This window comes from Podarcis pityusensis (assembly GCF_964106645.2).
Source record: "Podarcis pityusensis genome assembly, chromosome: 8".
In the NCBI taxonomy this organism is placed as follows: Eukaryota; Metazoa; Chordata; class Lepidosauria; order Squamata; family Lacertidae; genus Podarcis; species Podarcis pityusensis.
The window spans coordinates 30,324,466-30,351,255 of NC_138033.1; the positions used below are offsets into that span (position 1 = coordinate 30,324,466).

Sequence of the window (26,790 nt, forward strand, 5' to 3'; positions counted from 1 at the left end):
CTAATCAGAAAATGGTTAGAGCCCAGGTGGCTTAGCTTTGACCCTTCAAATGTTGCTGGACTATAACTCCCACCACTCATGATTATTAGCCATACTGGCTGGAGCTGATGGGCACTGGAGTCCAACAACTTCTTTAGGGCCACAGCTTAATCACCACTAAGTAAGAGGTTTTGGGTTATCGAGTTGGGATTGGAGGGGAGAAGGTGCAGATAAGTGTGGTCTACTCAGCGTGTGTTCTTCAGTGTTACCTCATGGAAGGATGGTCTTGGGGATATGTACTGATTGTTACCTTTCATCTGTTGGTCCCTTCATAAGACTGTCATCCATCAGAATTGCACCATAGAGTCACTGCAGATATCATGTTTGTGCCAAAGCTGCTTTGTGAATTTACTTGAATTTGGGGCCGTGATGCACATCTGCCCTGAGCTTTGGCTTTATGCTAACCCAGGGATGGATCAACCCTTCTGGGGATGCATGTCAAAGTGAGTGTGGCCAAAATGCAAAAGCAGGCTAACCCATGCTGACCTAAACTCCCCACAGTGAAGTGGTTCACATGGACCTGTTTTATGATTCAGTACACTTCCGCTCAGGGTGAGCTGGGTTTGCTTCTTTCCAAACTTCATGCGTAGTGGAACACATACTCACAGTTAAACAATTGGGTCTTAATGCTTGATAGTCCTTGGGCTATCCTCTTGTTTGCCTGGATCAAAAATTGAAGGTGGCTGTGCAGAAACCTCTGGCTTTCGTCTCTCTATATAATGAAAATGTATGCATGTCATCATGCAGCCCCCAATGGAGGATTTGTAGTGCCACATCACAATCCTTGATTTGCACAAAGTATATTTCCATGGATATTTATTTATGTGGTTGTGTATTAAAGCTGTTTTGTGATGGTGGTGCTCACAAAACAATTGGCTCTAAGTGGCTGAACTTCTCTAATGTCATGGCAGGGGAACGAGGCAGACAGTGTGAGAGTCTCTAGCAATGAAGTTGCCTCTGATTCTAGAAATGATCAGGCCAAGCAAGAGTATGAAGGGGGAGGAAACTGCAGAATGTGTAGAGAGGAGAGATGCATGTGCCAAGAACTGAAGGCATTTAAAGCCAGATGTTGACTGTAGGTAGTTCATTGCATTTATTTTACAGCCATGTGATCAATTCTCTGTTTCTAAATCAAACACTAGTTTCATCCTTGTACTACTTTCCTGTCAACTGCTATTATTTCCTCAATAGAGGTTAAGTGTCACTCATTCTGATTGTGGACTAGTATATTTTCTTGTAGTGCAGGGATGGGATATCTCAGGGCTGAGTGCCAATTCAGCTTTCCAGGTCTCTCTAACTGGCCCTTGTGACTCTCCCCAGGTCACATCCCTCACCAGTACTATTTCATACCCTGCATGAGTGTTTTTTGCCTGGCTAGAATGTGTCCTTAAGCTCTGATAATGCCTGTTGCTTGCCTGGATAGAGGACGCAGAGGGGTGCATATAGAAGCCAGCCTGCTGTACAAAGGGGAAAAAATCTCTGCCCCCTTCTACTTCTGGTTTTTCCCACCACTGGCATGTGGGCTCCAGAAGGCAGTCCAGAATGGAATGCAGCCCTTGGTATGAAAAAAGATTTTCCAACCCTGTTGTAATGAAAGAGGCAGGCTGAATAATTCCTTGACCTTACTATCATTTGGGTAAATGTAAGAGCTGAACCGTTTAAAGTTTAGGTGGAAAGTTTAGGTGTCATTTTGACTCCTTGCCTCCCCTTCCACAAAAGTCCTTTTCTAGCATTGTGTTTCCATGATGTGTCATTCAGCCACCATACCGGAAAAATTAAACCTTGGCCTAGCATTGGCAACTGGCACCTTTGAACAACTGCTTCTGTGCAATACTCACCAGCACTGATGACTGCCCTGCTCCCCTCCAGTAGGCAGTCAAGTGTGAAAGCTGCCATTTTTAAGTTCTCACAATTCCCCCAGATGTACTCTTTCTCCACAAATTTAAAATAGCAGCCACTGGGATCCATCTCAAACCTGAATGCAGTTCTGAAAAATCCCTTTCTTAATATATAATAAAATTGTAATGGTGTTGTCATGCAGCTGTTGCTCATGCAGAAAGGGGGAGTGAGTGGACAGAGAGAACAAGCAGTGCAGGTGGTGGGCAGCCCAGGTAAGCCACACAGGGACAGACTGGGGCAGCTACCCTACAACCATCCTGCTACACTATGCTGCTGCTTCCCCTGTTAGCGCCACCACTAGTGGGTGGGAGGGAAATGAAGGAGAGAAAATCCTTGTCCCCTTTGTAAACCACCCCCATGCTTCTGATACTGTTGTGATGGCTGCTCTGGAAAGGAGAAAGTCATGTTCACCACTAGTTTGGGGGAAGGGAATGAAGTGTAAAGTGGGTGGAGAGCTGTAATGGGGGGGTTGGTCAAGTGTAAAGGGAGTGGGGTTGGCAAGGAGATAGGGCTTGGCAAAGGGTGGCAAGTAGGTGGGCTTCGTGAGCAACATGAATAGGGGTACAGCTCCTAGTCTCCAGTAAGACTGCATGAGTTTCCAAAGGCCTACAATCAAGTTTCATGTCTGGAGGGGTGATGCATAAAGTGGTATTTTTTTGGGGGGGGGTGTCAATGTGTGCAGAAGCTTTGGAGGAGAGTTTGTATTACTAAGGTGGGTGTGGAGATGTGTTGTGTACGTACATATATCTTCTGTTACCTTAAATTTTATTCTTTATTTACTGTGTTTCAAGACAGAGGTGTGTAAATGTCTAACTTGGAGAACTTTTTTCAGTAAATCAGTTGCCTTTGTCTATACAGTCAACCACATTTCAGGTCTTTTAGGTGGTATGGAAGTTCACCAGCAATTTGGATACTGTTGTGAATGATTTGGTCCTGGAAGCCTTTATAAATAGAACTGCTTGCCTCTGCCAGTGTAGGACAACTAGTTTAACACTTTTCAGGGGCCTCTTTTCCTGACCTTCATAACTCTCTGTTGGCCACTCAGCTGCATCACCACCATTATTCCTGTTCCCTGTCGTTCTCAAGTACTTTTGCCTGGCAGTAAAGTGTTGTTGGCCTGTGATAATGCATCTTGCTGCCTGGATGCAAGCTGAGGGTGAGTGTGCAGAAACCTCTGACTTTTGTCTCTCTCTCTCTCTATGATAAAAAGGTAAGGATGTCATCACACAGCTCTCACTGGAGGATTTGTAATGCCTTGTCATAATCCTGCAATTGTTTGAAGTCAAGTAGGGAAACAAAAGTGAAGGCCAGTTGCAAAATAGCAGTGGTCCTGGCATGGGAGTGAGAAAGGAGGAGCACTGGGAGAGGAAAACTGGTGTCTTAAAGCACTGGCAGAAATTTGAGTAAAGCAGAGATGGGGAAAACGGAGAGGAAAATAGCAGTTTTAAACAATGGCAGGGGTTTGAGTAAAGTTCCTTCATTCTAGGAAGGTACTACAAAATATTTGTAGGATCTACATCCCTTATCTCTTTCACATGTGACAGTTGAGGAAAGGAAGAGGGAAGCATTTGAGTTCAGTGAGAAGGGAGGAAAACTGAAAAGAAAAAAGTGGTTGTTTTAAACAATGTCAGACTTTTGAGTAAATTGGAGCAGAGGGATACTGACAGAAAAATAGGTGGCCAATGTAAACAACAATAGAGGTTTGAGAAGAAGAAGCAGAAAGTAACACAGAGGGAGCAAAGTGGCAGTTGAAAACAAAGTTTGGGTAAAGCAAGAAGTTTGGAAAAGCCCTGTTGTATTAACATATTTTGGAATGTAGCCTATAGTACAGAGATGGGAGGTGCATCTATTTCTCTGCCCAGCTTTTGCTTCTGGCCCTGCCCATCACTGGAATGTGGCCGCTTGAAGCTTGACTGTCAGGGAATCTGGCCCTGGGGCTGAAAAAGATTTTTCACCCATGACTTAATTGCATCACCTAGTTCTTTTGTCCTTGTAATAGAACTGCTTCCCATTTCCTCTCTCATTTCAGAAAATGGCTAGACCATTACAGCCCTTATAGATTAAAAAATATAATCATGGCATCATAACCTTTGGTGGGGGTTGTGGGAAGGTAGAAAAGCAACGGCATAAATAATACAGTTCTGTGTTTGGGAAAACATGCTTGATGAACCTTTTCTTCTGGCCGGCAATTAACATGAAAAGATTTTACATACTAGGTGGAAGGGGGGCGGGTCCAGAGGGTATCCAGGAGTAGGAGGTGAAGCGTCGCAAGCCACTTTGGTTGTGCATGTGGCGTTGGTGGGGGCACTATTAAATCAGTAATGTGTTAGAAAAGCAGTAAAAGGGTAAAGGTACCCCTGCCTGTACGGGCCAGTCTTGCCAGACTCTAGGGTTGTGCGCTCATCTCACTCTAAAGGCCGGGAGCCAGCACTGTCCGAAGACACTTCCGGGTCACGTGGCCAGCGTGACAAGCTGCATCTGGCAAGCCAGCGCAGCACACGGAACGCCGTTTACCTTCCCACTGGTAAGCGGTCCCTATTTATCTACTTGCACCCGAGGGTGCTTTCGAACTGCTAGGTTGGCAGGCGCTGGGACCGAACGACGGGAGTGCACCCCGCCGCAGGGATTCGACCTTTCGATCGGCAAGTCCTAGGTGCTGAGGCTTTAACCCACAGCGCCACCCGCGTCCCTAGACAAGCAGTAGACAGTACCAATTAAACAGCCTCCTTGCTATGGGAAGCAAATGGACCCTGTCAGCTGCAATGTGTGTGTGTGGGGGGGAATCCCTCTAGACAGCTAAAGGGCTCCATGTTCATTGTTGTGCTTTAAATGTTTTCCTTAATTGCCTTTACTTTTCCAGCATCTGGCTTCACACCTGGTTAGCTCAGGCCCCTGGCCTACTCATAAAGGGAGAGGATGACGGGCAGGGTGGCAACTAGTTGCTCCGTAGCGCTTCAAAAGTCTGCATGTTGTGAGTTGAAATTCTGTGGTTCACCCGTTGCTTAGAATATAAGAAGGGGCTGGTGAATCAGGCCAGGAGCTCATTTAGTCCAGCATCCTGTTCCCACAGCGGACAACCAGATTCCTGTGGGAAACAGCCTCCAAGTGGCAGCTTCTGCACACCACTTCCATAGTGTGCAATGCTCCTCCTGTCCACTGTTTCCCGATGACTTGTGTGAAGCATTTCCACCCACACCTGTGTGCTGTCTACAGTGATGTGCAGAATGCACTGGCAAGGAAATAATTCATACCTTATAATAATCTTACGGCAAGTGTCTTAGATGTAGCTAAAATGGAACACTGTGAACACTGACAATCCCAGATTAATGACTGAAGATGCAAATATGCCCCCCCACAAACTTTTTTGGAGACACTGCAATTAGGCCTCGTGCATTGGGTGACTTTTGAGTTCTGCTTGCCCCAGTTTAAGCAGGGAGGTGTTCCAGGGGTGTCATGCTTACCTGATATTAGTTTCCTTTGGAAGGAGGTCAGTGGAGACTTGTGGCATTTTGAGTTTATTGACCAATACAGTTGACTCACAACTTACACACATTTAACTTGTGCAAATTCAGCTTTGCATGTCGAGACCGCAAAGCCACCCCCTCGTTGAGAAATAACACACACAAGGACACAGATATTAGGTTAATGTTATTGGGCAAATTTTTGCCACAACTTTATTGATTGCGTGGCGAATTCCCGTCCCCCACCAGGAAGAAATAAAGACACTGGACACCAGGTAGTAAGGTTAAATGGGTGAATTAGGCCACAACTTTATTGATTTCAGGAATGAGAGGTATTGGCTTAGGCATTGATCCTATCGACTAACCGGCTCCAGCCCGATTGCATGAAGACCATAAGGAGGAGTCCTGCTGAGGCATGTCAACTAGGAGCTCCCCCGGGTCACCACTCGGGGGCGTGCCTTAGGCCCTCACCTCCATAGGCTTCGGACAGGGCCATGCCCCCCCGGAATCCTTTATCGGACTACCCTTAGCTTTTGGGGAGGAGGTGATGGTTTTTCCTCCCCCTCACACACATCCTCTTAACCCCTTCTTACCAATGCGTAACCGCCAATACCAAGGAGTTGTGACGAGTTGCTACGAGGTAGACGAAAAACCAATTGGCTGAAATTGCCAATTGGGAAAAATTCCTACCAGGCCCCTTACAGCGACCGACCAAAGCCCATAGCAAAGTCAGAAGCCTACCTAAAGGGAGGGAGGGTGGGAAAAACGTTCAGGCTGGCGCGGCAAAAAGAGGGCGAGCCCGGCCGTGCCGGCCCTAAATAAGGCAGGCCACGCCCCCCAGCCACCCGATTGGCTGGCTGGGTTGACGACGCGGCCCGGATTCCCTCAATCTCGCGGGGGCTGGAGGCACGTGGGGTGGGCGTGATGCCCGCAACCCCACCTCCTCCCCAGGCTCGTAAATGGCTTTACAGAATGTGAGCGGTATTGGCTTATGCATTGAATGGACCCAACTATATCTGACTCCTACCCGATGTGCAGGGAGTCCAGTAAGGGTAAACCACCCTAACCCTAACCACAACCCTAACAAAGTTGTGATGATTACTACGAGGTAGGCGAAAACCAAATGGCCTGTGCCAATCTGCCATGTGGAAAAATTCCTACCAGGCCCCTCAGTGGCGACCAACCAAGGTCCATAGCAAGGTCAATGACTAAAACCTGCAAATAGGGTGGGTGATTGAGGAAGCAAGCCAAAGAGGAAGCACCTCCAGCTTGCACCTCTGCTTAAATGGTCCCAGTCACGCCCCCGGCCAGTGGATTGGCTGGCCAGTCGCTGATGTGGCCAGGTTCCCCCAGGCAATGGGGGACTAAGTCCCCCGCCCCCGGAGGAGTGTGGGTGGCCACACGGTCCACCGCAACTCCTCTCCACAGGGAAGTGGAGCGGATTTACATACTTGGCCCAAAAACATAAAAATAAAAAGGGGGCTGGCATTCTCGGGGGGAGGGGACAACAGCAATCCCACCTGCTACTGCACTCACCTTGGAAGAGCATTTGCAGGTGCAGGGAGAGTGTTCAGTGGCCTTGAAAGAGCATTCAGAGGTGGAGGTGGAGTGTGATTTGACTATACACAATTTTGACTTCATGTGCTATCCCTGGAACGTAATCCCTAAGTAAGCGGAGAGTTGACTGTATGCAGAATGGTTACGCCAGGGGGAGAGGCTGTGGCTCAGTGATAGAACATCTGCTTCATGTGCAAAAGGTATTGTGTTCAATCCCCAACATCCCCAGGAAGGACTGAGGAAAACCCTGAAGAGCTGCCACCAGTTTGTATAGATAGTTCTGATCCAGATGAGCCAGTGGTTTGATTCAGTCTGAGACAGTGTCCTTTGGAAGGGACTGCATGCAGAAGAAGAAGAAGAAGAGTTTGGATTTGATATCCCGCCTTTCCCTCCCCTTCAGGAGTCTCAAAGCGGCTAACAATCTCCTTTCCCTTCCTCCCCCACAACAAACACTCTGTGAGGTGAGTGGGGCTGAGAGACTTCAGAGAAGCGTGACTGGCCCAAGGTCACCCAGCAGCTGCATGTGGAGGAGCGGAGACGCGAACCCGGTTCCCCAGATAACGAGACTACCGCTCTTAACCACTACACCACACTGGCTCAGACGTTCCCAAGTTCAATCCACACCATCCACAGCTAGGACTGAGAAACACTCCATGTGAAATTGTGCAGAGCCACTGCCACGGCACACAATATTTATAGCTTGTGTGAACCACCTCCCGTCCCCTTACAGCTCGACTGACAGTAGGTGTGAAGAGGGCAGCAACAGCAGTACAGGACAGATGTTTGGGAGCTGCTTCAGTCTGTCCTGACTGCTCTTCTATGACTTGACTGGGGCCACCTACCCTAACCGCTTACCTGGGCAACCAGCTTGCCAGCCTGGACTGCCCATTCACTCACTCACCCCAGCTGTCCCTCCTCACTCTCCAACACTGCTGAAATAACCTAGCAGCTCTGAGAGCTCAGTTTGTTGTCACACCATAGTTTGAAGCACCACCACCTGTTGACAGCTACACAAACTGCAGCATGGCAACGCTGTTACATACTTACTATATGTAAGAATAGGTGAAATTGCATACAAACATATGCATATTGGCAAAAATGAGCACTAAAATGTTGGTGATTTGTCAAGAAGACTTTTTTTAAAAAAAAGGATAACTGAACTTAAGATAGGAAAAATGAGAAACTGAGAGGACCCAAAACTGACAGATTCACCCATTCCTACTGGCTCAGTAGCTTGTGTGTTCCTATGAACTAATGTAGCAGCACAACTTAGTACTACAAGTGGCAGCTAAATACACTGCCACACATCACACATCACACACACACACACACACAGAGAGAGAGAGAGAGAGAGAGAGAGAGAGAGATGTAGTTCTGCATTGCCTGATGCTGTTAGTTTAAGGACACTGCCCCTAAACCCTGTCATCTGCCCCTCTCCCAGACTGCCCTCTTCAAAAAATATATTGATAAAGATATATGTTTCTTTTGTTTCAATCTCCAGCTACCTTGCCCTCTCCCTCTAGATGGGGTTGGAAGGAAAAGGTCTCAAACCATCTTCCAGCCTTCCCAGGCCATTTATCTGTTGCTCCCCTGGCAGAAGATGGTTTTTATCAGAACCACAGCATGGGTTCCCAAACAGCTTACGATATGTAAACAAACAAACACATACATTAAAATGACATAAAAGGAAAACAAACAAAAAATATGATAGACCTTTTTAAAGAAAAGGGGGGAGGGAAAGGCAGGTTTAAACTTCCCACCCACTAAAGGAGTCTATAGATAAATAATAGCAAAAGGCCTGGTGAAAAAATAAATGTTTTTGTTGGGCATCTAAAGCTATGTAATGATGGCACCAGGTGAGCTTCCCTGGGAAGAGCATACCACAAATGGGGAACCACCTCTGAAAAAGCCTGTTCTCTTGTTGTCCAACCTCCAGACCTCTCAAGGAGGGGACACATGAAGAAGAGCCTCAGATGGAGATTACAGCATCTAGGACCATTCAAATGGGGAGTCATTGGGGTATTGGGGTCCTGAGCCACAAAAGGCTCAATAAGTCAAAAACAGCACTTTGAACTTGGCCCAGAAAATGAAAGGTTCTCTCTCTCTCTCTCTCTCTCTCTCTCTCACACACACACACACATTATAACTTTATTTATATATTTTTAAAGACCCAGCTGCAAGACAGAAGTTTAGCAGCATAGCTAATGAGGTACATAAGAGAGAGGGGGGATAAGTGAATAATAATACTGCCACGTTTTGCTTCATTTTATTTTATTTTATTTTTAATTTCTAAGCTGCTTATTGCGTTGATGCAGAGGCAGCCAATTTTCTTCTGTCCCCCCCCCTTTCTTTTCCCCTTTCCTTGTATTGCCTTTGTAATACTGAGAGATTATTAGTTTGCATGACTCCCCCTCTTTCTCCCCTCCCCAAAATCTCACATTCAGAAGTCTGTCACCTGTTTAGCTGAGCTGCCTTCTGTTGCTACAAGACAGAGGGTATTTTTAGCTGTGGCTCCCCAGCTTTGGAATCCCTTCCCTGAGTATTTATGCTGGCACCAGCACCCCAAGGTTTTCAGTGCAATATTAATACCTTCCTAAATAATTTTTGTTTGTTTCAATTTGTGCTTTGGTTGCTTCGGTTTTACACTTGTTTTTTCCCCCCTTACATTTTGTTACAGGTGTTTTCCTGGTTTAAAATTGGAACTTGAATTGGTTTCTATTTACACTTTTGTACAAAACTCTGAGATCTTTAGATAAAGGGCAACTAACAAATATTTTAAATTTTTTAAAAAAATAAATTAAAAATAAATCAAACCAGTTTGATGCATTATGGCTTGTCTGACATTAGGAATGGGGGGTGGGGGTGGGATTTGTTAAAGTGCACTTTCTAAAACAATACATGAACTAAAAAAACACACCCATCATTCAAAATCCACCCTCCTCCTCATTTTGCAGTGCTGTCCTCCAGCCAAGTGATTTGTACCAGAATGCATGAACTAGGCTAAGGAGTGCAGTAAAATGCATATATTATCAAAAATACAAAAATTAATTGCATTAGAGGAAATTTATTTGCAGATTTCCACAGCAGGAGAAATTGCATACAAATGCATGCATCATAGGATAAACTCACACTAAAATGCTGATGAATTTTCATGAGGACATTTTTTCCAAAAAATCTCAAACCAATGTGGAAATATGGAGAACTGAAATTAAGATTGGAAAATTGCAAGAAACTGAAATTGACAGATTTACCAATACCTAACTGACACCAGCCTTCACTCGCACTCTCTCGTTGCAGTTTCCTGCTTCTTCAACTTCACCACGTCATCTGGCATCGTTCTCTCTCCAAACTACCCAGAGGAATACGGCAGCAGCCTGCACTGCGTTTGGTTAATCATTGCAAAACCTGAAAGCCGGATCCATTTGGCCTTTAATGATTTTGACGTGGAACCCCAGTTTGACTTCCTGGCTATCAAGGATGGCGGGACAGCTGAATCGCCTGTCTTGGGAACATTCTCTGGGAGTCAGCTGCCGTCTTCTCTGACCAGCAGCGGCCATGTCGCCAGGCTGGAATTTCAGACTGACCACTCCACCGAAAAGCGAGGCTTCAATATCACATTTACCAGTAAGTGGCCAAACATGTTCATTTTGCATGGACTGAAGGGGCCTCCCCCCCCCCTTTATTCAGGGTTGCAGCCTTTGGGGTTTTTTAATTGTTTTTATTAAGTTTTCAATTTTACATCTCAAAATAAACATCGTACATAGAACCATACATTCAATGACCTCCTTCCCCTTCCTTATCCACCATTCCTGCATATTTTACTATAACCATTTTATTCAGGGTCTCCAATCTTACATCACTCAAGTGTTTTTATACTGTTGAATTTACCTTAATGCTGCCAGCATTTTCAACTATGCACAATTATTTTCCATATACTCAGTTTTCCACTCCTCTTTAAATACATGTTCTTTTTGCTCTCTTATTCTATATGTTGGACCAGCTAATTTCGCATATTCTATCATCTTAAATTGCCAAATCTCTTTACCTGGGACCTCCCTCACTTTCCATTTTTGGGCTAACAAAACCCGGGCTGCCGTTGTTGCATACATAAATAAGTTTTTCTGGCACCTGGGAACCTCTGTCTGAACCATTCCTAACAAAAATGTCTCCGCTCTTTTTGGGAAAGTTGTTTTAAACATTTTTTTTTCATCTCATTAGAAATCATTTCCCAATATTCTTTAACTTTTTTACATGCCAACCACATATGAAAAAAAGTTCCCACCATTTCTTTATACTTCCAACACAAATCTGATTCTACTTTATACATCTTAGCCAGTCTTCTTGGGGTTAAATACCATCTATGAATCATTTTCATTTATTTCTCTTTCAGTGTATATCATGCAGTAAATTTCAAATCATTCTTCCTAAGTTTCTCCCAAAGATTTAGATCTATCCTATGCCTATGTCCATTGCCCAGTGTGTCATTGATGCTTTAACTAGTTCGTCCTTTGTTTCCCATTCCATTAGTAATTTACACATTTTAGAGAGAAATGTATCCTTATTCTGTAATATCACTTTCAAATTGTGAGTTTTGGTCCAAAAACCCATTTTTCTTATCTTGTTTAAACATATCATGTACTGGTAACTGGTGATACTGTAATCAATCTATAACGTGGTTCCTTAAATCTTCCATTGATTTCAGTCTGGGTCAGTGGCGTAGCGTGGGGGGTGCCAGGGGGGCCGGCCGCACCGGGCGCAACATGGGCGGGGGGCGCGCTCGCACTAGCAGCTCTCTGCCCCTACTAAAATCCAAGGGTTAGGGAGCCCGCGCTCGCTCGGCTTGGCGAGGAGGTCGCGGAAGGGGGAGAGCGAAGCCTTCTGCCGCGGGCAAAAAAAGGAGAGGAAGCCGGGTGGGCGGGCGGGCGGGCTGGCTGGCGGGGGTCTGGCTGCGCCTGCTGCTGCCGGTGCAGGGCAAGGCAAGCAGAGCGAGGAGGAGAGAGAGGGGAAGGGGGGGGAAGCAGCTAGGAAACGCTGCGGTGTGGAGGAGGAATCAATTAAGGAGAGAAAGCGAAAAGCCTTGGAGAAAGGGAAAAAAGGAAAGAAAAGAGGCAGCTCCAGGAGAGCGCGGGGGAAAGAGAAGCCTCGCTGCTGCTGCTGCTTGGGAGAGTAAATTACTGTACTTGCCTTGCCCCGGGTTAGGGGGCGCAAATTATTTGCCTTGCCCCGGGTTAGGGGGCACAAATTACTTGCCTTGCCCCGGGTGCTGATAACCCACGCTACGCCGCTGGTCTGGGTTCACTTCCTGAAAGGTCCAACAAGTCTCTGTAGGTTGCCCACTGTCTATCCTTATTAATTCTCTTGATTGTGATTGCTTCAGTGGGGGATAGCCATAGAGGTGTTTTTCTTTCCAACAATTTTTTTTTTTTTTTGTATTTCTTCCAGACTTTGTACACATTTCTCCTATTAATGTGGTTCATAAGGGTTGCACTCTTAACAAACTACAGCTCCCCAAAAAATGTTGTGGGGATGCCGTGGCTGCTTAAAGTGGCTTCAGGTTGCTTTAAATGTGTGTTGTGGATGTGACCTCAGCTTCCTTTCTTCTTTTTCTTCATTTTTGCATGTGGATCCATAAATGTTTGGAAACCTGTCACTTTATTCAAGGATACTTAGCAGCAGTCTGCAAATATGTGATTTTTCACTTCTGGAGACCCTGGATATTCATTGCATATTTATTCAGTGCCCTAAATATTACTGTTTGAATTAACATGGCCCCAATGTACTGTGCTTGCTTTGAGTATACCCTCAGAACCGCCAAGCACTGCATAAATGAAAGGATAAACTTTGTTGCATAGAATAACAGAGCAGGAAATATTTTTGGGTCCTCTTAAATTTGAGCCATGAATGCCAGCTTCCCATAGCAATGTGCTCTCACGCGCTCTCCTATAATTTTCTAAAGAACACGATTGCATTGGCTTGGCAGGAGTGATGAACGACCTTTGTTATAACAGTGGTTAACAGCTCTGCAAAATTAATGGTATTTCTGGTTGACAACTGCAAACCGGCTATTATTAAAAATAATTTGCTGGGCTAGATTAGGGGACAGGTTCATCAAAGTCACCTAACCTGTTGGGGGGTTTTGTGGGGGGAGGTTGCCAGGGGCTTAATGCCTAATGTTTAGAAGTGTGGATGTGGAATTTGTTCACCCCACTGGGAACAGAGGGGTTATTCTGGGTCACATCATGGATTGAGCGGTTGCTCTCTGGGTGTTAGTCAGCAAAGCAGTTGCCGCTGCAAATTTAGAGAGGTGGAGAAATGGTTTGGTAATGTATTAACGGAGGATGCATATGATGCACTATACATTTTTATATGTTCTTTAAATGTATGGTGCACAGGCAGTCTCTGTTAATTGGGACTGCAGTGTGCCCCCCACAGAACTACAATTCCCAGCCCCAAAGTCAGTTTCCTAAGCATCTACAGTCATACCTTGGTTATCAAACACCTTGTGACTCAAACGTTTTGGCTTCTGAACATCACAAACCCAGAAGTGAGTGTTCTGGTTTGCGAATGTTTTTTGGAAGCCGAACATCCGACGCAGGTTCCACGGGTTCCAATTGAGTGCAAAAAGCTCCAGCAGCCAATCGGAAGCTGCTCCTTGGTTTTTGAACATTTTCGGAAGTTGAATGGCCTGTCGGAACTGATTCCATTTGAGAATCAAGGTACGACTGTATATAGGAAGCCAGGTGAAAAGTCTGTGAATTTTTCAGGGAAGTCAGCAAAGCTATGCTAAGCCCAGTGAAATTTACTAGGGAGGAGGGTTGGGCCTGCACATCTCCATCCAAAACATACAGAAAATGTGAATGTAGTTTGCTATTTGAGCTGTGTCACAGGGGTCATTTTCTGGAATTGTTCTCAGATTAGATGACTGTAACAAACTCTGCATGGGGCTGCCCTTGAAAACCATTCAGTTAACACAGATGTGGCTAATCCAGTGCCTTCCAGTTGTTTTGAACTCCCATCAGCTGAAGGCACCATGGCCAATATTCAGCTGATGGGAGCCTAGATTCAACAACAGGGCATTTTGGAAGTAAGAGTCAAATATTGCTAGCCTTGCCACATAGAAGCATGTGTGATGCAGCCTACTATTTTAATTTATAAAGCATATACAGTAGTACCTTGGAAGTCAAACAGAATCCGTTCCAGAAGTCCACTTGACTTCCAAGATGTTCAGAAACCAAGGCGTGGCAGGAATCTCCTGCAGCCAGTCGGAAGCCATGGAACCTGTGTCAGACGTTTGGGTTCCAAAGAATGTTTGCAAACTGGAACACTCACTTCTGGGTTTGTGGTGTTCAGGAGCCAAAATTTTCGACTTGCAAGGTATTCGACTTCCGAGGTACCACTGTAAACAGAAACCCTACAACATCAAAATGGTCTTGATTTACCACCCCTCTTAGAACCCTCATGTGATGAGTTAAACACTCAGACAAGGCAGCATCCCATACCCTCTCAAACCATCCTAGATGAACCTAATGCAGACTTTCACTGTTTAGCGATTTCAAGTCTGGCCGTAGCCAGCAGCAGAGCTAGCAGCTCCTTGCGAAAAAGGATGGGATGTAAGTCTCTTTCAGTGGCCGAAGAGCTAGTGTTGGGTCCAGGATTACAGACTGGTTTGTTACTGCAGAAAGATCCATGAATGTAGACTGCCTATAAGCTGTTGGTTATTTGCACTTCCACCGGAAGGGAAATGCTTTTGTTCATCTGCCATCTTGTTGCTTCCTTCCAGCCTTCAGACACAACGAGTGCCCTGATCCGGGTGTGCCTGTTAATGGCAAGCGTTTCGGTGACAGTCTGCAGCTTGGCAGTTCAGTGTCTTTCCTGTGTGATGAGGGATTCATCAGGACACATGGCTCGGAGACTATCACCTGCATCTTGAAGGAAGGCAACGTGGTGTGGGACAACTCCGTGCTGAGATGTGAAGGTGAGCTGCCAAACTGGCATGCCATGTTCTTGATTGGGGTACAAACAAGGTAGGGGGCCTGGAGGAGTTTGATATTTGCCTCTTCCAGTACAGAAGAGGTGTGGATTTGAACTTGTTTCTCTGATGGTTTTCACACTTCCCAAGTGTTTTATTTTGCTCAAAAGGCTTTCAAAATGCAATTCAAAATGTGTGTTTTGAAATAAAATGTGTATAAAAATGTGTACTTTGAGGAGAAGATACATTTGGAAATGTGTATTTTGGGAGAAATTGCATTTAAAATATGGATTTATTTTAAATGCACCCATGCATGTGATTCTCCCCCCCCCCCTTCATGCAGCAAATGAGTAAAACAAATTGTACGAGGCATATGGAAGTGGGAAGAGAAAACTATAAAAGAAAACAGACGTCTCTATTTATAGCAAATTCTAAGCGGGAAGGCTGTGAGACTATCTTCAGAACAGATGTATTTACTTCACAAGACATAAACTGAGCTATGCAGCTCCTTGCCACAAGGAAACAAGGAAATTTAGCCATTCCCAAAGATGGATCAGTAGAAAATGGCAGCAGTACAGGTGTCCTCAAACTTTCTACTCTCAGGGCCCACTTGAGATGGCTAACAATTACAGAGGCCTAGCAGTCACAAAGGGACGCGGGTGGCGCTGTGGGTTAAACCACAAAGCCTAGGACTTGCCGATCAAAAGGTCGGCGGTTTGAATCCCCGCAACGGGGTGAGCTCCCATTGCTCGGTCCCTGCTCCTGCCAACCTAGCAGTTCGAAAGCACGTCAAAGTGCAAGTAGATAAATAGGGACCGCTCCAGCGGGAAGGTAAATGGCATTTCTGTGCGCTGCTCTGGTTCGCCAGAAGCAGCTTAGTCATGCTGGCCACATGACCCAGAAGCTGCATGCCGGCTCCCTCGGCCAATAAAGCGAGATGAGCGCCGCAACCCCAGAGTCAGCCACGACTGGACCTGATGGACAGGGGTCCCTTTACCTTTACCTTTTAGCAGTCACAAAAGGTTGACACAGGGGCAGAGATAGGCCAAAATGGAGGCAGATGCAGCAAGTTTGGCATAATTAGCTGGCAGTTACCGATATCTAATCCATCTTTGAAAATTGCATGTTGGATATTCTAACATATGCACGCAGAACATCCTATATAGTAATAGTGAATTCCTTCTCTGAGTGTAGCTCCTTATGCAGCTAAAAGAGCCCCATCCACACTTTAGAGGGCAGCATAGGGAAGCTCCATTCCTGGTCCACAGTGCAAACTTTGCAGTGGTAGTATACAGAAAGCCTTAGTCTTCACATTAATAAACTGTTGAGGAGAAAGTACGCTTGTCTTATCTTTCTGGTTAATTGAGTAAGAGTGTTTACCTTCTGATCCTTTAAGAATAGTTGTGCACTATTCCAGATATTCACACCAACACGCAGAATGTGGAAATTAATAGACCTAACTTATTCATGTTCATTCATTTCAGTGGGTCTACTCTGAGTAGGAGGGGCATTGGATACAACCCTCAGTGTCTGGGTGTACATGGCTGCTGCTACCAGAGTAAAGTTTTCAGAGTAAAGTTTTCAGGGATTTGTTCAAGGGATGGTTCTGAAGCTTATCAATGGCCTTAGGACATATCTGAAGCTTATAGCTTTTGGCATGCTGAAGTTAGATATCTTGTGATCCATCACTCTGCATTGCAGGCATACAATTTAGAAAAGAAAGAAAAAGAAAGAAAGAGCAGTTAAAGTGATAGCAAATTAAAGTCTCTGATAGAACATATCCCCGCTCCAGCAAGCTGCTCTGTGAGCCTTAACATTTTCTGTTACAGGAAAACCAAGTGAAATGAAAATAAGTTGTTACAAATTTAAAGGCTTTCGCCTGCCCTTTATTCTCTGAGAAAGATGCCAGTGCGTGATATCTTTGCAATCGTTTGCATACAGATGTGCCAAATTCTTGAGAAATAATTCTAGTAATTGGTTCTCCGAGTCTTTAATGTCAATGGGCAACATCATAAAGTGTGGGAGGCTCATTAGGAACCATACCCTGATGCATGGAGGGATCTGTCCTTGCTCCATAGTACCAGAACAAGTCAGTAACCAAAGGGCCAAAGGGGGTGCAACAGCAGCAAAAAAAAAACACCAAAAAAAAAACTACAAAGGCCCACCAAAACCATCCGTGTTGCTGCCCATTAGCACACATTTTAGAAACACAGAAACTTTCCTGCATTTAACCCTTACTTAGCTGGTCACCTGTATTCATCTTATGTAAGCTGTTTTAACCTTCCTACATAATTAGTGCACCTTATACCCGTGGTCCTCCAGACACCCATCAGCCCCAGCCAGCATGGTTTGTGGTTGGGGATTAGGGCAGTTGTGGTCCAGCAACATTGGGAGGGCCCCATGTTGCCCATGCCTGATTTAATGAGAACAGAGCTGGCCCTACCATTTGGCAAGATGAAGTAGACATGCTCCACCCTCCACATTTTGGAATGCCAGGAAGCATCAGGCAATTATCTGAGGTCTCAGATGATGAACTGCATCAGTGGGTCATACTGTGATAGCTTGCCAGAGAGGAGGTAGTTCTCATCCAGTTACTGGAATGACGGAATTTGTTGTTTTGCTCTCTTCTCTTTCATTTCTATTCCAGAATACCATCAATACTGTCAGAAAATGCCTGTGGCTTTATTTGTTTACTCATTTTAATTACTTTAATTCACTTAATGTGAATTTTTACTCCCCCTCCTCCCATCACTGCCTTTGGTATAATATTGCATACACCTACCTCCTCACTTTCTCTTTAAGTGGTGGGGGGAAATGAATAATATATTTCGAAAAAATTAAAACTGCTTTTCATCTCTGGGAAGCTTTGATAACCCCACCAATATTAACGTGTACTCCTTTATCGCCCATCTCGTTGACTCGCCTTTGACTCGCCCTCCAGTGTGAGCTCAATTAAATGTGAGTCCTAATTAGCTTCCTTTTTTTAATTAAGTAAGAGGGGAGAAGTCTGTCTAGAATATTTAAAGTGCTGTTTGACATTTGAATAAAAAAATCAGCAGAGAGAACCAGCAAGGTTGATTGAGATTCCGTCGGGAGAGAGGATAGCGTAGCCACCAAAAATTATCCCGGGTTTCTACAAAAGCTAAAAGGAAACCTGTATAGAATTTGGAAGCTGGGAATTTCAGTAGAGGCTAGAGGAGCTTCAATAAGATGAGTAATTCCCCACCCCTCATAGATATTCTAGGCACCCCCAACTTGTCATCTGATTCCATGCACATCCCACCGGCCAATAAAATTTAAATTTCATTTGGACTGTCCTCATCAAGAGAAAAATCAAGATCAGCCAAAATGTTAAGATTACTGAAATGTCTCTGGTGGGGTTTCACAAAGCTGCAGGTGGGACAGAATCACTTAGGTAGGCCCACCTCAAAGTTTATAGGTTTCTGCTTTGGGGAAAGACTAACTATGCATACAGGACTTCCCAGCTGCGATCTCTGGTATCTCCGGGTAGGTCTGGGAGAGAGACCCTGGAAAGCTGCTGCCAGTGCAGACAGTGCTGAGCTAGATGGCCCAATAGTCTGGCTTAGGATAAGACAGTTTCCTATGTCCTTAATATGGGGAAGAGCTATGAATGTGGCTATTTATTTGTTGATTTATTTAGTCATCTGTATCCCACATTCTTCTTCAAAGAGGTCAAGGTTGCATGTAGGGTTCTCCCTCTCCTCATTTAAACCCCGCAAAAGTCCTGTGAGGTAGGCTAGTCTGAGAGGCAGTGACTGCCCCATCAGCTTCATGGTCAAGTGGGGTTTTGAACCCTGGCCTTCCAGGTCCTAGTCTGACACACTAACCACTACATCACACTATAAGGACAGCATGCTTCTCTGAAACTATATGAACACTCTTATAGGGATATTTCCTAAATCCTTCACATGTACACCTCACTGGCTCTCTGCAGGTAGAACAGGGAATGTTCCCTTTCTGAAACCCTGGAAAACTCTCTGCCACTCAGCATAGACAGTAATGAACTCGTTGGACCCATGGTCTGGCTCAGTGTACAGCTGCTTCCTGTTTTCTTATATTGGGAAGAGAAGTATCCTTTTGTGGGCTCACTGTGTGGCAGAGGTGCTCCCTTTCCAACTGTTCCATTCCTGACAGAATAGTTAAAGCAGGAGCAGCAATCTGGTGCCCTCCAGGTGTTTCTGGACTACAACTCCCATCATCCTTCACCATTGCCAATGCTTACTAGAGCAAATGGGACATCTAGAGGGCACCAGGTCTCCAGTCCTAAGCCACTGGAGAGTTTTGATCCATGTAGCGTGGTAAATAAAGTGTGAATCAGTAGACCCAGGAACCACTCATAAGATTAACCTATAATATATCTGCAGTTCTGCTAACCATGCCAGATGGGGGCAGAAGGCAGGGGGAGGGAGCGCCAGCTGGAGCTAGTACAACAACCATAGTTAATGCCACCATGTGACAGGAGTGGGGTCAACTCAAGATCCAATGGATTGCCTTCTCCCTATGCCTGGAATGCTCCATTTGGCAAATGAAAGGGAGAGCTCTGCCCTGGTGGATCGACACTTCTGCTCAATCCATGCACAAACCAGCCTGGCACAAAGAGAGTTTGGATTGCTCTATTACTGTTTTAAGGTTTTTCTGTCATAACCCAATATTGATGATTGCACATGAGCTTAAAATCGGGTGGCCCACCTCCAACATTCCTCTGTTTACCAACTCCACTTCTGATCTTTGCATATGGAGTGACACTGGGGGACACTGGGGGTGAGTCTTGCATGGCCCCCATATTAAGCCCCCACATGTTTAACCAGATACTTGTATAAGGACTACCCTTCTTCTAAAGTGTTAGGATGATCAGATGAGGATGGGTCCCTGTCCCTTAACACAAACACCAAAGGGGAGACTTTGGAAGAAATACGGCTTGTCAGATGTGGGGTAAGAAGTTGCTCCAGCAGAATTCCCCTCCTCTTCAGAACAATTCAAACTAAATGTCTTTGGTGTAGTTTTGTACATACTGTGTACATAATGTGTGGTTGGAGAGGGCTAAAATGCTTTCCCATTTTACTGCACCATTGCAGGCCATGCAACTGTAAGGGAAAATTTAAGCAATCTCAAGATGTGGCCTTACTTCTGCCAAGGTTATTCTGAGAGGCAGCCTGTTGACAGCCACCACTCTTCCTCTCCAGAATCCCCTTTGGTATGACGGTATATGAAAATGTGGGGCTGTTCTGGGCATTTGGGGTTGAAAGTGAATAGTGCTTATTGGGAGCCTTCTGTGAGGTGGGGGATAAATGTGGGTGTGTGGCTGGCACTGATCTATTGGCCTAACATTTGTATTTTTGCTCCCCTCCCCACACACGGACAGCTCCATGTGGTGGCCATCTGACCTCTCCAAGTGGAATGATCTTGTCTCCTGGCTGGCCTGGATTCTACAAGGATTCTCTGAACTGTGCGTGGGTCATAGAAGCTCAACCAGGATACCCTATCAAAATTACATTTGACAGGTGGGTGCTATTATGATTTATTCCAACCAAATCACTTTAAAAATGCAAAAATAAATTTTAGAATAAAATAAAACAGTGTGGTTGCCAGATACCTGAAAACTGTGGCAAGCTTGAGATCCTTGGAATGTTCTGTTTCAAATGAACTTTTGCCCCTTTAAGAACATACAAAGCTTCCTTACACCAAGTCAGACCATAGTTCCATTTAGGTCAGTCTTGTCTGCACTGGCAGACAGTGGTTCTCCAACATTTCAAATGGGTTTCTTTCGCTGCCCAACCTGGAGATGCCAGGGATCAAGCCTGGTATGGGGTGTGTGTGTGTGTGTGTGTGTGTGAACACCTGCCTTTTGTGGGGTTGGAATGCAGCCTACTGTACAGGATTTGTATCTGTGGGTCCTCCCACTTTCATCTTTGGCCCTTGCCCCTACTGGCACACAGGCCCCAGAAAGCAGCTCATGAGGCTCCATCAGCTGAAAAATATTCCTCAACCCTGGTTTAAAAGAAAGGGACGGGCAAATGGGGACGCAGGGAGTTGTTGTTTTTACAGGCACTTCTCTCACCCCATTGCAGATTTAAAACGGAGGTGAATTACGACACACTGGAAGTGCGCGATGGCAAGTCCTACTCGTCACCCTTGATAGGCGTCTATGACGGCACTCAGGTCCCCCAGTTCCTCATTAGCACCAGCAACTTCCTTTACCTCCTCTTCACAACTGACAAGAGCCACTCTGATGTCGGCTTTCAAATCCGCTATGAAAGTAAGTCAGGAAATGCAGGCAATTACGCCCTCACCAGTGTCATAAAATTACTCCTTAAAACTGTCTGGAATATGCCCCCCCCCCCATTCATCTTCTTTGCTTGGTTTTCACTATTGATACCAAATGTTAGAAGACCTTGAAATTCTTTAGTGTCAGTCACAGCCTGTATATGGGGGACTCAGAAATGAAGCTTGGTGTAGGGTGGGGACTTAGTGCTGAATGGAAATGAGAGTGTGATGGAGGCTTCCAGGGAATATTTTGTAGATTCTTTGGCTCCTGGGTCCAGTCATGTGGTGATGATATCATCCTTCATCATAGTTTTCTAGATCAGTCTTCCCTAGCCAGATGCCCTCCTCTTTTTTTCTTTTTTGGACTACAACTGACCATTGGCCATGTCAGCTGGGATGATGGGATGCTGTAGTCCAGGTTGGGGAAAACTGATTCCAAACCAGATTCAGTCTATATTATTTTGAGGATGTCAAGTAAGCATCTCACAAAAATGATCTGTCAAATTTACATCAGGAATGATCCATCTCTCACTAGCTGGCTCCCCTCTTTGATTTAAGTTTCAACACTCCCCCCCCCCTCTCTCACACATACACACACACAAGAGAAACATTTTGCAGAATCTTGAAATGAAATGTCAGGACAGCTTTATATATAAACTTATATCTAAAGATGTTGGAGAATTTTGGCAGAAACAGAAATGAAAGAATGAAATTTCCAATGTTTGCTTCTGGAGCAGAAATCAACCCAACAAATATGATCGTAGAGTTGTAAAGCTAGTAGGGACCCCAAGAGTCATTTAGGTCAAGCCCCTGCAATGCAGGAATTCAGCTAATCATAATTCACAATTATTGTTGTTTTCAGCCCTTAAACGCCATGCAATGATATGTAATTGATCACTGCTCCCACCCCAATTTGCATTGTGTTTCCCTTGCATAGTTTTAGGCCTTTTTTCCATTTCATGTTATATTACCAGATCAGAATGAAAGCAACCTCATATCTAAAGTGCACCCTGTCTCCTTAAAGATCAGCTGGCAGCCCAACATGATGCATATTTACTCAGAAGTAAATCTGTTGAGTTCAATGGGATTTAATCCCAAGTAAATGTACAGAGGATTGCAGCCCAAGACAGAGTCGTAAAATCATTACCTATTGACAGAGCCGGCCCGCCCATAATACAGGGTGTAAGCTCCCACCTCAGGTGGCGGAAGTGCAAGAGGCAGCACTCTGCCTACCCCAGCACTTCCACCAACTAGAGGGAGGGGTTCCAGCATGCAGCATTTCTGCTCATCTTCCCTGCCCTCAGACGGAGAAGCCGAGAGAACAGCCATACTTTGAGGAGGACCCAGGTTCCCGCCAAGTACTGTGAAACTGGTGTGCAGCAGGGCGGCCCAGGGGGCAGCAATTCCTATTTTGCTTCAGGTGGTGAAACAGGGTGGGCCATCCCTGCTTATTGTGCAGAGTTATGTCTATCTCTGAGGTGTGATTCTCTCCCCACCCCCACTTCTGCCTCCAAATACCTTGAAGCTGAGTCAATGTGATAAGCAAGTAAATTTAAGACAATGTGATATCCAATTAAACTTAAGTGTTTCTCTTATTTTGTTATCACTCTAGTATCTTTGGGTTGTGAAGTGGCTTATAAATCTGCAAATAAATAAGTACAAATGTAGCGTTTAATGCTTTCAATGCCCAAATTTGTGCCCCGGACCAGCAGCCAAACCTCTCCCTCTGTGTTCTTTGCAGCGGTAAAACTCCAATCGGACCACTGCCTGGACCCAGGGATTCCTGTCAGTGGGCAACGACATGGGGACGATTTCTATGTGGGGGCCTTGGTGACCTTCAGCTGTGATGCAGGCTACACCTTGAGTGACAGTGAAGCTTTGGAGTGCGAACCTAATTTTCAGTGGAGCAGGCCTCTTCCTAGCTGTGAGGGTAAGAGCTGAGCGTTGAAAAGCTAAAAAGTCTGGGCTTGAAGAATAATAACAACAGAGCACTACACCATTGGCCCCATCCATCCTTCTCTTCTGCTCACCATGAAGTAAAATGGCTCATAGCCTTGTTTCCAAAATAGCTTCTATGTTTCTATTATCTTTTCTGTTTTCTTTATTCCGCTTGTTACCATAACCAATTCCTATTTATGTAAACCTTAGGGAATTAGGATTCAAGTATGCTGACTCTTCAGGGGATGAGGCCAGGGTTCAGAGTGGAGCAGAGTATTGCTGTCAGGCCCAGTCGTGGATTATACATACTAAACCAGAAGCACTTGCATCAGAGGAGGTGCCAGCACTCTCTTGACTCTCAGTTGCTTTCCTCTCTGACTTGGAGGCCACAAAACAACAAAATGATCAGTAGAAGCAGTTAAGAGCAGGTTTTAAAACATTGAAAAATAATTAAATTAAATGATGAGCTAAAAAAACAAATTAAAACACCGGCCAGCATTCTGCATACCTGGGTAGATGTGTGTAAACAAAAAAATGTTTTTAGTGCAGAGAAGGTACCTACCTGATATGAATAGAAAATTGGGGTGAGTGGACACTTTAAAACTTCTTGAAAATAAGGTGGAAGTAAACCAAAATTAACTGAGAGAGGATTGAAAAACAGGGCAGCGTCAGGGGCCACCTATGAGATCGCCTTACTCCACATGTACCCACACAACGACTTCAGTCAGTGGAACAATTCAAGCAGGTGCCTTCAGTACTGCTAAATTGTCATAAAGGCTGTCCAATAGCATCAGGCTGCCTAGCCCAAGCAAGGCTGAAAACCAGGCAGCGGCTGGGAAGGTGTTTGGGTCTTTGCTAAGCAACTGCTCCTCCCTCCCCACCTCTGAGAGCTCTGGCTTTTAATGTCTCCTCTTCTTCTCTTGCTTGATCACAGCTCTCTGTGGAGGCTACGTCCGTGGTTCCAGTGGCACCGTGCTTTCTCCAGGCTTCCCAGATTTCTACCCCAACAATTTGAACTGCACTTGGATTATAGAAGCTTCTCATGGCAAAGGTAACTCACGTGACATGCTCCCACCTTTCATCCCACGGGGGGTGGAAAGAAAGGATCTAGCTCTGTGGGTCTCCAGTTGATCCTCAGAGCAGGGAGGTGTCCCTCCACCACATTTTCTGAGGTTACCATGAAGTGGAAGGACTAAAAATATACTCTGGAGTAACATAGTGCAAAAGGTACATCCCTCTGTGGTTCAAGTCCCAGCGCAGCCTACTGCCTACTTCTGCAGTATGGAAATACTAATGAAACAATGCTGTTGTAATAGTTGTCAGATAATGTATTGGCTTTGAAATGCACTGTGGCAATTATAAATACAGTGATATTGATAGTACCTCCATGAATGATAAAACTGAAAGGATAGTAGTTTCCCTTGTTTTATGAGAAAATGAAAGGATGTACTCAAAGACAGCATGAAGCAAGGAGCTCTATACCTGCTCCCTGTCTTTTGTGGCATGCCCCTCAAGCAAGAACCAAACTCTCTCCTATTTCCTAGTTCCTCAGTTTTTCACGGTGCTGAAGTGGAATGGAATGTGGAACTGCAATAGATAGGCAGGCATTTCCTGCTTTTTTTTTATTTTTGCAATCTTCCAACACTGTTTTCATGACCTCCTCACTGCTTTGCTTCTAATCATCTTTGCCCTGTGATGGGGTGCAGTCCTGGGCTACGTAACCTCTGCCACACCCTTTCACCTGTACCCCTCTGGCTGTGGTATTAATCTGCTGCAGGCCACACTAGCACACCCTGCCCTCAATGCAGTTCCTCAGCTGCAAAGGATTTGCTTGTTCCTCTGCTAATTCATGCTGATTTGGGACAAAGTTGGGACTTGAAGAAATGCTGCTGCAAACAGCCAGATTTTTAAAAGGGGAAAGAGAGAGGAAATCAGGCACATAAGTGCACATTAATTTTGAGCTGCATTCAGCAGCTCTGCTCTTTGAGTTCTGCTAGATACCAGCACAATGGGAGCCACTATCAATCAGTTCTGTGATGCCAATTGTATTAAGGCAGATAAACCAGTTACTGAAAAGCGCAATGCATTAGTGCAGGCGTTACACACTGTGCAAGGTACCCCACAGAGCAGGAGCAATCCACTCTTCATTAATCCACTCAGCCCTGGATTCTCTCTTCTGATGAGAGGCTTCCCATTATCCTACCGCTATGCTTAACGTGCAGCACACAGAGCCTGACACTCTCCTGTAAGATGTAATTTGTGCAGCTCCTTGTTTTCCTGAAGATCAAAGAGCGGCTTCCGACCACCCTACGTGAGCAGCGTCTGCAAGCCGTGTGGGGCCATGTGATGTGGATCCCAGGACACCTTTGCTTGAAATTGTTCATTTTGGGAAAGGCTGTGGGGCCTTTTGTATCGGCCTTAGGGGGCCAGAGTGAATTATGAATAGTGGAGCCGATATGGTTGGTGTAAGCTGTCGTGTCCCAAGGACCATTCAAAAGCCCTTGGGAGGCAGATGGAATCAGAAGTTCACGAAGGGGGCAGGAACTGGCAGTGCAGGCAAGAGTCCAGTTTGTTACTCAAATCCAGGAGCACAAACACAGGATACCGTAAATATTGAAGGCAGACAGATAGATAGTTTTCAGGACCTTGGACAGGTCAATGGAGAGCCGATCACTTGTTCCAAGGACATCTGAGCTCAAAACTGACCCAAACCAGCTTTCCATGGCCTCAACTCCATCCCTGACTTGGGAGAGGAGGACCTATAGGGCCAATCCTTGATCCTGACTCCAAGTACTCTTTCACCTATCCACCTGCCCTCACTTGGAGCACTACCTGCATTGAAGAGCAGGAACTGGAGCCCATGACATACCTAGCAGGAAAGGTTCTCATCCCATGGAAAAGTTTGGCTTAAGCAGTTTCTGGGGTGTCCTTGTTCAAGGGTCTTGTGCCTTTTGGTACCTTCCAGTGCATGAGTCTGTGCTAAGGAGTATAAAGGCCCATCAGAATTGGGAAGGGACAGCTCACCTTAATCCAGGGGTGTGGAACCTGTGACCCTCAAACTGTTGTTGGCTTCCTGTTCCCATGTGCCACAAGTAGAATGGCCAGTGGTCTTGAATGATGAGAGTTATAGCCTGACCACATCTGGAGGGCCACAGGTTCCCCATCCCTGCCTGAATCCCATTGTTGGGGCAGAGCAGATCATACCATGAAGTGCAGCAATCAGAAGGTCCTGCTCTGTTGACAGGGCCATGGGAGAAAGCCAGTCTCCTGGAATTATTCATATCAGGCCAGCTAATCCTGAAGCTTTGTACTGCCAGACAATCTGTCAGAGCTGAGCTGCAGGCAGCCATTGAGCAGGAGCCAGGAGTTCACACCAAGGTCAGAGACGGGTGTCAAAAGGGAAAGCAGAATCCAGTAGCAAGAGGCCAGCAATGATGATTGCTGCTCAGGCAATGTCTCAGCCTGAAGAGGAAGGTTTTATTAGTCCCTCTTGTTGAGGAGAGCCAGGCCCTGGGGGGAGGAGCAGGATAGAATGTGGGCAATTAACTTGGACCTCACCCATGAAGAGGGTGAAATAAAGTGCAATGTTGCTGGTTCCCCCCCCCCCCAAAAAAAAACAATCAGAACATTTTCCCCACTCCC

General features: G+C 45.5%; 1 protein-coding gene across 13 annotated transcripts in view; it reads left to right on the plus strand.

Moving 5' to 3' along the window:
* CSMD2 (CUB and Sushi multiple domains 2) overlaps nt 1-26,790 on the plus strand; it is a 501,247-nt gene that overhangs the window by 336,530 nt on the left and 137,927 nt on the right. For 12 of the 13 annotated variants that reach the window (XM_081018274.1, XM_081018269.1, XM_081018276.1 and 9 more), the window contains 6 exons: nt 10,254-10,580; nt 14,737-14,931; nt 20,309-20,447; nt 21,015-21,202; nt 22,952-23,140; nt 24,083-24,199. In XM_081018274.1, the coding sequence (XP_080874400.1) occupies nt 10,254-10,580; nt 14,737-14,931; nt 20,309-20,447; nt 21,015-21,202; nt 22,952-23,140; nt 24,083-24,199 (1,155 nt within the window). The remainder of the gene's footprint in view (nt 1-10,253; nt 10,581-14,736; nt 14,932-20,308; nt 20,448-21,014; nt 21,203-22,951; nt 23,141-24,082; nt 24,200-26,790) is intronic. The other variant, XM_081018275.1, reaches the window with a different exon arrangement.